This window comes from Myxine glutinosa, chromosome 13, assembly GCF_964187855.1.
Source record: "Myxine glutinosa chromosome 13, kmMyxGlut1.1, whole genome shotgun sequence".
In the NCBI taxonomy this organism is placed as follows: Eukaryota; Metazoa; Chordata; class Myxini; order Myxiniformes; family Myxinidae; genus Myxine; species Myxine glutinosa.
In genome coordinates this window covers 104,198,837-104,211,099 of record NC_136273.1, presented here as the reverse complement: position 1 = coordinate 104,211,099, position 12,263 = coordinate 104,198,837, and the positions used below count along the sequence as shown (strand labels likewise).

Genomic DNA, 12,263 nt, shown 5'->3' with positions numbered 1-12,263 from the left:
GAGATATGAAGGGGAGGGGTGAGTTTTGAAGGAGAGAGGTGAGGGGAGAGGGGATATTTGAGGGGGGGGCAGGGGGTAGATTTATCCTACCTTTGAGTCAAACTGATGTCCTAACTTTTCGAGTCAAGTTACCTGTTCACCTTTAAAACTCCTTGCTTTTGTCGATTTCTTCTTTCCTTTCAAAAAGGCCTTCAAGACGTTTTTGTCTGTTTCTGAAAACTTCGTCTCTGGATGATTTAAAATATGTTTGGAGTTTTACAGGATTACATTTCATACGCTCTTCTAAACATTGGAATTCCTTTTCCTCCATCGGCCTTCTCCCTTCATTCCCATGTTCTCTAACACTCCTTCTTCTTTTCTTCCTTCTCATTCCCAAACTCCAATACGCACGCTTTTCTTGTCCTCCCCACTCATCTTCCTTTTGACAAATTCATTTTTTCGTTTCACCTCCTCTCCAAAATCACATTACATGTACACCTTTTGTCTTTTAATACTCTTTCCCTTCTCCCAAATTAAATTGTTCTCCTTACCACATTCCCCACAGAGATACTTGGCAGACATTTATCCCTCCCCACACCAGTTTGGGCCAACAGTCGTTGTTGCCAAGGCGATGGCATGACATCTCCATGACAACCACCACTGCCGTGGAGACGTCGCTAGGTGTGGGAGAGGAAATACCACGGAACAAATGATCGTCAAGACGGACGCAGCATACCAACTGAGAGTCCCAGGAAATAAGCGATACATTTACCAATGTGCAAATTGAGCCAAAAGTAAAATATTTTATCATTCTCTCCACGGCTTGTGCTGTTAAACTACCAAGTAACATGCAGCACTGTTTTTGGAACCACACAGCTCCTGCATAGTCACTCACATGGGGGTTTACACCAGCTTGCACTTGCTTCATTGTGTCGAGTCATTCGTTTCATTGTGTCGAGTCATTCGTTTCATTGTGTCGAGTCATTCGTTTCATTGTGTTATGAAAAGAACTGCATTAGTCTTTGAGAGAAAAGTTACAAACCACTTTATTTTGTTATGCAGTCTACAAAATACATAATATTGCATAATAATAGAATATTTGAATTATTTTGTTTGTAATTCTTTAAATCGTCCCACAATCCACCGAAATGAAAACACGTCGTCCAAGCATCGCAGCAAAGCGTGGGGTATCCAAGTCGCCGACATGTTTGCTTTGAACAATTATTGTGGCCTTGCTGTGTACATGTGCACAGCAACGCAATGCACCCGTTATAGCTCTGGATGTGAATTGGTTTGGGTTGAAGAGATATTGGACGTGAGAGTCGGAAAGAGACAGTGATAGCCTAAAACTATGGATTGATCCGGAGTAGGCATTCACAGAGAGGGAGAGAGAGAGAGAGAGAGAGAGAGAGAGAGTGTGCCGGGCATTCCCAGAGAGAGAGAGAGTGTGCCGGGCTCTCACAGCTTGCGCACAAACTTCTGGACCCACAGTAATAATGTGAGAGCGCTTAATCCATACCTGTGCACACACATACACAAACACGCGTATAAGAAAGCTTAACCGATGTGTAGGAAACAAAATATCACAAGTAAATAAAAGCTCAACATATGGAAACAAATCTCGTGTTAACAGTGGGCAAAGGATTCTCTTGTACAACCTTTGGTTCTTGAACAGAAAGTGAAATGTCAATATTTACTTTCGCCACCAAAGGTTGACGGAGGTTATGTTTTCATCCCTGTCTGTTTGTCTATCTGTGAGCAGAATATCTCAAAAGGTTGTGGACGGATTTGGACGAAATTGGGTGGACAGGTTGGGTGTGTGACGAGGATGAAATGATTCGATTTGGGTGAAGATCTGAATCTGGATGATAGTTGAGAAATGAGGTCATGACACCTTTTTCAAAGCAAACAGCTCCCGACATCAGACACGTATCTGGATATCAATCTATCATAAGTACTCAAATGATAATAACAAAACAGGGTCTTTTCCCAGGTTGAATACCATGTGAGAAGGTACTGTGTGTGATCGTTCCGCAAAGACACGTTGGTTTGACCTCCTATAGGCCCGCCAGGCACCGTACTGTCTGCAAAACAAGAGGAACGAAACTTACCGATGAGCAGCCAAGACATGCAGTTCAGAAAGAGAAAGGAAGGTGTACGACAGGCACCATGGACCACACCAACCTTCCTTTGGTACATCAGATATTGTTATAATGATGCACCTTTCTTTTCAGGTAGGTATTTTCTTTTCAGGAGTAAAGCAAACGAAAGAAGTAAATGGTTCAAACAGTTGTGGGCAGAAGTCTGCATTATCAGCTTCCGTTACTTGTCTTTTGCCGTTCTAGTTTGCCGTTACTTGCCGTTCTAGTTTGCCGTTACTTGCCATTCTAGTTTGCCGTTACTTGCCGTTCTAGTTTGCCGTTACTTGCCGTTCTAGTTTGCTGTTACTTGCCATTCTAGTTTGCCATTCTAGTTTGCCGTTACTTGCCGTTCTAGTTTGCCGTTACTTGCCGTTCTAGTTTGCCGTTACTTGCCGTTCTAGTTTGCCGTTACTTGCCGTTCTAGTTTGCCGTTACTTGCCGTTCTAGTTTGCCGTTACTTGCCGTTCTAGTTTGCCGTTACTTGCCGTTCTAGTTTGCCGTTACTTGCCGTTCTTGTTTGCCATTCAAGTTTTGCCGTTACTTGCCGTTCTAGTTTGCCGTTACTTGCCGTTCTAGTTTGCCGTTACTTGCCGTTCTAGTTTGCCGTTACTTGCCGTTCTAGTTTGCCATTACTTGCCATTCTAGTTTGCCGTTACTTGCCGTTCTTGTTTGCCGTTCAAGTTTGCCGTTACTTGCCGTTCTAGTTTGCCGTTACTTGCTGTTCTAGTTTGCCGTTACTTGCCGTTCTAGTTTGCCGTTACTTGCCGTTCTAGTTTGCCGTTACTTGCCGTTCTAGTTTGCCGTTACTTGCCGTTCTAGTTTGCCGTTACTTGCCGTTCTAGTTTGCCGTTACTTGCCATTCTAGTTTGCCGTTACTTGCCGTTCTAGTTTGCCGTTACTTGCCATTCTAGTTTGCCGTTCTAGTTTGCCATTACTTGCCGTTCCAGTTTGCCGTTACTTGCCGTTCTAGTTTGCCGTTACTTGCCGTTCTAGTTTGCCGTTACTTGCCGTTCTAGTTTGCCGTTACTTGCCATTCTAGTTTGCCGTTACTTGCCGTTCTAGTTTGCCGTTACTAGCCGTTCTAGTTTGCCGTTACTTGCCGTTCTAGTTTGCCATTACTTGCCGTTCTAGTCTGCCGTTACTTGCCGTTCTAGTTTGCCGTTACTTGCCATTCTAGTTTGCCGTTACTTGCCGTTCTAGTTTGCCGTTCTAGTTTGCCATTACTTGCCGTTCTAGTTTGCCGTTACTTGCCGTTCTAGTTTGCCGTTACTTGCCGTTCTAGTTTGCCGTTACTTGCCATTCTAGTTTGCCGTTACTTGCCATTCTAGTTTGCCGTTACTTGCCGTTCTAGTTTGCCGTTACTTGCCGTTCTAGTTTGCCGTTACTTGCCGTTCTAGTTTGCCGTTACTTGCCGTTCTAGTTTGCCGTTACTTGCCGTTCTAGTTTGCCGTTACTTGCCGTTCTAGTTTGCCGTTACTTGCCATTCTAGTTTGCCATTCTAGTTTGCCGTTACTTGCCGTTCTAGTTTGCCGTTACTTGCCGTTCTAGTTTGCCGTTACTTGCCGTTCTAGTTTGCCGTTACTTGCCGTTCTAGTTTGCCGTTACTTGCCGTTCTAGTTTGCCGTTACTTGCCGTTCTAGTTTGCCGTTACTTGCCGTTCTAGTTTGCCGTTACTTGCCGTTCTAGTTTGCCATTACCTGCCATTCTAGTTTGCCGTTACTTGCCGTTCTTGTTTGCCGTTCAAGTTTGCCGTTACTTGCCGTTCTAGTTTGCCGTTACTTGCCGTTCTAGTTTGCCGTTACTTGCCGTTCTAGTTTGCCGTTACTTGCCGTTCTAGTTTGCCGTTACTTGCCGTTCTAGTTTGCCGTTACTTGCCGTTCTAGTTTGCCATTACTTGCCATTCTAGTTTGCCGTTCTAGTTTGCCGTTACTTGCCGTTCTAGTTTGCCGTTACTTGCCGTTCTAGTTTGCCATTACTTGCCGTTCTAGTCTGCCGTTACTTGCCGTTCTAGTTTGCCGTTACTTGCCGTTCTAGTTTGCCGTTACTTGCCATTCTAGTTTGCCCTTACTTGCCGTTCTAGTTTGCCGTTACTTGCCGTTCTAGTTTGCCGTTACTTGCCATTCTAGTTTGCCGTTACTTGCCGTTCTAGTTTGCCGTTACTTGCCGTTCTAGTTTGCCGTTACTTGCCGTTCTAGTTTGCCATTACTTGCCGTTCTAGTCTGCCGTTACTTGCCGTTCTAGTTTGCCGTTACTTGCCGTTCTAGTTTGCCGTTACTTGCCGTTCTAGTTTGCCATTACTTGCCGTTCTAGTCTGCCGTTACTTGCCGTTCTAGTTTGCCGTTACTTGCCGTTCTAGTTTGCCGTTACTTGCCGTTCTAGTTTGCCGTTCTAGTTTGCCGTTACTTGCCGTTCTAGTTTGCCGTTACTTGCCATTCTAGTTTGCCGTTACTTGCCGTTCTAGTTTGCCGTTACTTGCCGTTCTAGTTTGCCGTTACTTGCCGTTCTAGTTTGCCATTACTTGCCGTTCTAGTCTGCCGTTACTTGCCGTTCTAGTTTGCCGTTACTTGCCGTTCTAGTTTGCCGTTACTTGCCGTTCTAGTTTGCTGTTACTTGCCGTTCTAGTTTGCCATTACTTGCCATTCTAGTTTGCCGTTCTAGTTTGCCGTTACTTGCCGTTCTAGTTTGCCGTTACTTGCCGTTCTAGTTTGCCATTACTTGCCGTTCTAGTTTGCCGTTACTTGCCATTCTAGTTTGCCATTACTTGCCGTTCTAGTTTGCCGTTACTTGCTGTTCTAGTTTGCCGTTACTTGCCGTTCCAGTTTTCAGAATCTGAGTGCAGATTCGAGTCTACTTGTCAAGTTAGACCTGATGAAAGTGCAAGGCCGAAAGCAGGAACATTAATTGTGCCTTGATAAATTCTGGTAGATGTTACATTTATTCAGACAGCAGTATAAATGCAGTTACTCAGATGCTGCAACATTTCAGTATAATTTAACTTGTGAAATAAATCTAGGCTAGTTTAGGTTCTGGCAAACCAGGCACAAAGCATATTTCTACTGTATGGTCAAGTATATTTTTAAGGACAAGAAACACCCGCTCCCTTAGGGAGGATTAGCAAGTCATAGTCATCCCTCCCCAACCCCGTGGGTGAGGTGAGGGGGTTACCTTGGGTACCACCAACACATATGCAAAACTTGGTGGAGATCGGGTGAAAATCGTAAGTTATCTCCCCCCTCGCAGGGGAGCGGTTCTTTGTGTCCAAGTCCTGACACTGGGTATTACCACCATGTATGTAACATTTGGTGTAGATCAGGCCAGCAATGTCTTTTTCTATGATTTTCAGATGTACGTACATATATGTGCCAAACATGATACCTTGTTATTACTGGTGATGTTCCTGTTTCTGATCTTTCTTTGTTTGAACTTGGTATTTCTGATCACGGGGCTGTGCTCCTGGACCTGTCCATTTCTCCACCTGTCATGTCGCAGGCGTATTATGACATTCCGTAACCTGAGATCCATCGACCAAGATTTGTTTTCAGATTCTATTTTCTCAATTTTGTCGCTGGCATGTAGCGAGAAGGTTAACTTAAACAACCTTTGATAACCTAGAAAACTTTGCTCCTGAAAAGTACTGTCAGGGAACCTTCCGCCACTCATCCCCGTGGTTTACTGTTCATCTTCATGAAATGGAGATCCTGGAGCACAAGCTTGAGCACAGGTGGACCAAGGCAGGCCTCACTGTGCACCTGCAGTCTTTGAAACAACATCAGTTACCTTACTCTGCTGCCCTAAAGGTAGCCCGATCCTCCTTCTATGCCACCCTCATAGATCGTGGCTACAATAATCCTAGGCACTTTTCTCTCACATTAACCATCTTCTTAAGCCCTCTGATTCCTCCCCTTTTGTACCCACTACTGCAGATTGAAAGTTTTAAAGATTTTTTTGGAACAAAAATTACCGGAATCAAACAGCAAACAAGAACCACCTTTAGAGGCCATTTTTCCCCGCAGAGCAGGGCTTGGCCTTTTTCGGGCACCTTGGTCCCTTTTTGAAGCAATGTTTTATGGCTGGATGCCCTTCCTGCCACCAACCCTGTTAGTCGCCTCTTGCCACACACAGGGAATTACCAGCAAGCTGGTACTCAATTTGCTGACCTCAGAAGGATGACAGGCTGAGTCAACCCCTCTGGCGTTAATTGAGCGATCCACCGGGATTCGAACCCAGGATCCTAGGATCCCAAGCCAGTACCCTAACCGCTAAGCCAACACCAGGCTAGACAGCAAACAAGGTTCACTAATAATAGCGTAACCCCCTCACTGGCCCTGCCCTTTACATTAGCCCATCCCGAGGCATCTTTGTTGAGGTTACTCTCACTGATTTATCTGCCGTGGCCATTAAGATGAAATCTCCGAGTAGCTCACTCGACCCGATTCCAACATCTCTCCTGAAATCATGTTTAATGGCCATTTCCCCTATTGTCACCAATACAGTCAATAAAGCAATCTTCTCTCAAACTTGCAGCAATTACTCCCTTCTTAAAAAACATAATCGTGACCATAATCCTAGTCCTCTCCAATTATAGGTCCATCTCCAATCTACCTTTCTTATGTAATATTTTATAAAAACCCTCAGTTGCAGTCTCATGTGGATTCCAACCAGCTGTATGAGGTATTTCAATCTCGTTTTAGACCTGCAAACAGTACACATACTACCCTCATTATGGTGGCCATTTACCTTCTCATGGTTGCAGGTTGTGGCTCCCCTAGCTCCTAATTTTGCTATATCTGAGTACAGATCCTGTATCCATTGCTATATCTCCCTATCCTCTTCATCTGGCTAGATGTGAGTGCAGATTCTGGCTCCCCGAGCCTCCTCATCTGGCTACATGTGAGTGCAGATTCTGGCTCCCCGAGCCTCCTCATCTGGCTAGATGTGAGTGCAGATTCTGGCTCCCCGAGCCTCCTCATTTGGCTAGATCTGAGTGTAGATTCTGGCTCCCCTAGCCTCCTCATTTGGCTACATCTGAGTGTAGATTCTGGCTCCCCTAGCCTCCTCATTTGGCTAGATCTGAGTGTAGATTCTGGCTCCCCTAGCCTCCTCATTTGGCTACATCTGAGTGTAGATTCTGGCTCCCCTAGCCTCCTCATTTGGCTAGATCTGAGTGTAGATTCTGGCTCCCCTAGCCTCCTCATTTGGCTAGATGTGAGTGCAGATTCTAGCTCCCCGAGCCTCCTCATTTGTCTAGATGTGAGTGCAGATTCTAGCTCCCCGAGCCTCCTCATTTGGCTAGATGTGAGTGCAGATTCTGGCTCCCCGAGCCTCCTCATCTGGCTAGATGTGAGTGCAGATTCTGGCTCCCCGAGCCTCCTCATTTGGCTAGATGTGAGTGCAGATTCTGGCTCCCCGAGCCTCCTCATTTGGCTAGATGTGAGTGTAGATTCTGGCTCCCCGAGCCTCCTCATTTGGCTAGATGTGAGTGCAGATTCTGGCTCCCCGAGCCTCCTCATTTGGCTAGATGTGAGTGTAGATTCTGGCTCCCCGAGCCTCCTCATTTGGCTAGATGTGAGTGCAGATTCTGGCTCCCCGAGCCTCCTCATCTGGCTAGATGTGAGTGCAGATTCTGGCTCCCCGAGCCTCCTCATTTGGCTAGATGTGAGTGCAGATTCTGGCTCCCCGAGCCTCCTCATTTGGCTAGATCTGAGTGTAGATTCTGGCTCCCCGAGCCTCCTCATTTGGCTAGATGTGAGTGCAGATTCTAGCTCCCCGAGCCTCCTCATTTGGCTAGATGTGAGGTGCAGATTCTGGCCAAACAGTTCAATCTTGGTTTCATCAGACCACAGAATCTTGTTTCTCACAGTCTGAGAGTCCTTCAGGTGCTTTTTTGCAAACTCCAAGCAGGCTTTCATGTGTCTTTCACTGAGGAGAGGCTTCCGCCTGGCCACTCTGCCATAAAGCTCAGATCGGTGAGGTGTTGCAGTGATGGTTGTCCTTCTGGAAGTTTCTCCCATCTCCACACAGGATCTCTGGAGCTCAGCCAGAGTGACCATCGGGTTCTTGGTCACCTCTCTTACCAAGGCCCTTCTTCCCCGATTGCTCAGTTTGGCCGGGCGGCCAGCTCTAGGAAGAGTCCTGGTTGTTCCAAACTTCTTCCATTTAAGAATTATGGAGGCCACTGTGCTCTTGGGAACCTTCAATGCAGCAGAAATATTTTTTGTAGGCTTCCCCAGATCTGTGTCTCGGCACAATCCTGTCTCTGAGCTCTGCAGGCAGCGCCTTCGACCTCATGGCTTGGTTTTTGCTCTGATATGCATTGTCAGCTGTGAGACCTTATATAGACAGGTGTGTGCCTTTCCAAATCATGTCCAATCAATTGAATTTACCACAGGTGGACTCCAATCAAGGTGTAGAAACATCTCAAAGATGATCAAGAGAAATGGGAGGCACCTGAGCTAAATTTCAAGTGTCATAGCAAAGGGTATGAATACTTATGTCAATGTGATATTTCAGTATTTTCTTTTTAATAAATTTGCAAAACTTTCTAAAATCCTGTTTTCTCTTTGTCATTATGGGGTATTGAGTGTAGATTGATGAGGGAAAAATGAATATAAACGATTTCAGGAGAGGGCTGCTACATAACAAAATGTGAAAAAAGTGAAGGGGTCTGAATACTTTCTGAATGCACTGTAAGTCTCATTGGCCCTAGGCCTAGGGCAATGCGTCCAGCAACCCTGTGCTCCCTTCCTATTCCTTTGCGAAGGAATGTAGTTTTGCGTACTTTTCTTGGAAGGCTAACCCCCGCTCTTGCAGGGAAAATGGCCTTAAAATGCCTGTTGTTGTTGTTGTTGTTGTTGTTGTTGTTGTTGTTGTGTGTCTTGGAATCCTTTCAAGCTATTCAACTTTGATGAGTTTGCACTTCCCCACTATAAAATGCAGTAGATTCGTGTTGAAACGAAGTTCATAGCTTAAAGTTTAAGCATTAAACCTTAAACCAATTTTGAGTTAGTCCGTCACAAAATAACAATAATGACAAACAGGCACTTTTGGGTCCCTTATTTTCCATTTCAGTGATGATGTCCCAAAAGTTGAATGATTGTTATTAAATGGGAAATTCTCTGCAGATGACTGTTCGGTAAGTTATCGGTTTCTAAGTTTTATCTTGGTAGATTTTTGACTATTTATGTTGTATTGAGCCAAACGGAAGAGGGTGGGGGAGGAGGGGGGGGGGGGGGTGAGGGGAGGTATTATCGCTACATAAGTAGTCTACCGACTTCTTGATAACTCACCTCAAATAGTGACAACTTGTTCATTTCCTATCAAGGCCACATGTTCCTCATCCCTCCAACGTCCAATAAGAAAGTAGCTTTGAATCAGTAGATAAAAACAAAACTAGAATGTCACTCGGTAGAGCGCATACCCCCGCCAGGCTGAACAGTTTATGTTTTCTATCCACAGATAGGCCGGATCTGGATTCAGACCTGAACCAAAATCTAATCGGCTTGTTCTCGTCACCTAACCAACACATCCACCAGGTTTATTCAAAACTCGTCCATAACTTATTTAAATATCGTGTTATATATCGCTTTTCGCTCAATCTCTCAATGGAGAAGAATCAATTGGAAATTAAATAATTCTCATATCTGAATCCATATTCAGATCTTCCTCAAAATCGAAACGATTAGTCCTTGTCACACACCCAACCTCTCCACCAAGTTTCGTCCAAATCCTTCCACAACTTTTTGAGATATCTTGTTCACAGACAGACAGACAGACAAATGAAAAATCACTCATGGAGCGACACTTGGCAAAACAGAACAAAGTAGAATGGCACTCAGTAGAGCATCCGTTTGACCTCAAAAATAGTTGGTGGTTGAATTCAGTCAGCCGATATGAAAATCCTATTCAAATTTCAAGTCAATTGGATGAAAATTGAGGATTTTAGAAATTTGAAAAAAGTGGTTGACCTTTGGCCTAAGTTGACCTTTTGGCCTAAGCTAATCTTAAAAATAGTTGGTGGTTGAATTCAGTTAGCCGATATGTAAATCCTCTTCAAATCTCAAGTCAATCGGATGAAAATTGAGGATTTTAGAAATTTGAAATGGTTGTTGACCTTTGGCCTATGTTGACCTTTTGGCCTATGCTGACCTCAAAAATAGTTGGTGGTTGAATTCAGTTAGCCGATATGTAAATCCTATTCAAATTTCAAATCAATCGGATGAAAATTGAGGATTTTAGAAATTTGAAATGGCTGTTGACATTTTGCCTATGTTGACCTTTTGACCTTTTGTCCCCAAAAATATATATAAGATTTTGTCGGACGACGAACTCTACCGTTTGGTAAAGTTTTGTGAAGATCGGTTTAAAATTGTGACCTGTAGGCAAGTATAAGTGAGCGGACAGACAAACAAACCCACAAACCGGAGTGATCAACATATTTGCAAAAAAGAAAAAAACAATTTGCCAAGTAACAAATAGACAGACAGACTGTCTGTTTGTCTGTCTGTCTGTCTATTTGTCTGACTGTGAACAAGATATCTCAAAAAGTTGTGGACAGATTTGGACGAAACTTGGTGGAGAGGTTGTGTGTGTGACAAGGACTAATCGTTTCGATTTTGGGGAAGATCTGAATATGGATTCGGATATGAGAATTATTTAATTTCCAATTGATTCTTCTCCATTGAGAGATTGAGCGAAAAGCGATATATAACACGATATTTCAAAAAGTTATGGACGAGTTATGAATAAACCTGGTGGATGTGTTGGTTAGGTGACGAGAACAAGCCGATTGGGGTGACAAGAACAAGCCGATTGGGGTGACAAGAACAAGCCGATTGGGGTGACAAGAACAAGCCGATTGGGGTGACAAGAACAAGCCGATTGGGGTGACAAGAACAAGCCGATTGGGGTGACAAGAACAAGCCGATTGGGGTGACAAGAACAAGCCGATTGGGGTGACAAGAACAAGCCGATTGGGGTGACAAGAACAAGCCGATTGGGGTGACAAGAACAAGCCGATTGGGGTGACAAGAACAAGCCGATTGGGGTGACAAGAACAAGCCGATTGAGGTGACAAGAACAAGCCGATTGGGGTGACAAGAACAAGCCGATTGGGGTGACAAGAACAAGCCGATTGGGGTGACAAGAACAAGCCGATTGAGGTGACAAGAACAAGCCGATTGGGGTGACAAGAACAAGCCGATTGGGGTGACAAGAACAAGCCGATTGGGGTGACAAGAACAAGCCGATTGGGGTGACAAGAACAAGCCGATTGGGGTGACAAGAACAAGCCGATTGAGGTGACAAGAACAAGCCGATTGGGGTGACAAGAACAAGCCGATTGGGGTGACAAGAACAAGCCGATTGGGGTGACGAGAACAAGCCGATTGGGGTGACAAGAACAAGCCGATTGAGGTGACAAGAACAAGCCGATTGAGGTGACAAGAACAAGCCGATTGGGGTGACGAGAACAAGCCGATTGGGGTGACAAGAACAAGCCGATTGGGGTGACAAGAACAAGCCGATTGGGGTGACAAGAACAAGCCGATTGAGGTGACAAGAACAAGCCGATTGGGGTGACGAGAACAAGCCGATTGGGGTGACGAGAACAAGCCGATTGGGGTGACAAGAACAAGCCGATTGGGGTGACAAGAACAAGCCGATTGGGCGACAAGAACAAGCCGATTGGGGTGACAAGAACAAGCCGATTGGGGTGACGAGAACAAGCCGATTGGGGTGACAAGAACAAGCCGATTGGGGTGACGAGAATAAGCCGATTGGGGTGACAAGAACAAGCCGATTGGGGTGACAAGAACAAGCCGATTGGGGTGACAAGAACAAGCCGATTGGGGTGACAAGAACAAGCCGATTGGGGTGACAAGAACAAGCCGATTGGGGTGACAAGAACAAGCCGATTGGGGTGACAAGAACAAGCCGATTGGGGTGACGAGAACAAGCCGATTGGGGTGACAAGAACAAGCCGATTGGGGTGACGAGAATAAGCCGATTGGGGTGACAAGAACAAGCCGATTGGGGTGACAAGAACAAGCCGATTGGGGTGACAAGAACAAGCCGATTGGGGTGACAAGAACAAGCCGATTGGGGTGACAAGAACAAGCCGATTGGGGTGACAAGAACAAGCCGATT

The 12,263-nt window shown here is 45.2% G+C and overlaps 1 protein-coding gene across 7 annotated transcripts in view; it reads right to left on the bottom strand.

Annotated features, from left to right (window-relative positions):
• Nucleotides 1–1,008: 1,008 nt before the first annotated feature.
• SURF1 (SURF1 cytochrome c oxidase assembly factor) overlaps nucleotides 1,009–12,263 on the bottom strand; it is a 30,093-nt gene continuing 18,838 nt past the window's right edge. For all 7 annotated transcript variants that reach the window (XM_078767851.1, XM_068134898.2, XM_078767850.1 and 4 more), the window contains 2 exons: nucleotides 1,982–2,063; nucleotides 1,009–1,498 (listed from right to left, as the gene is read on the bottom strand). In XM_078767851.1, the coding sequence (XP_078623977.1) occupies nucleotides 1,438–1,498; nucleotides 1,982–2,063 (143 nt within the window). In that variant the 3' untranslated portion in view covers nucleotides 1,009–1,437. The remainder of the gene's footprint in view (nucleotides 1,499–1,981; nucleotides 2,064–12,263) is intronic.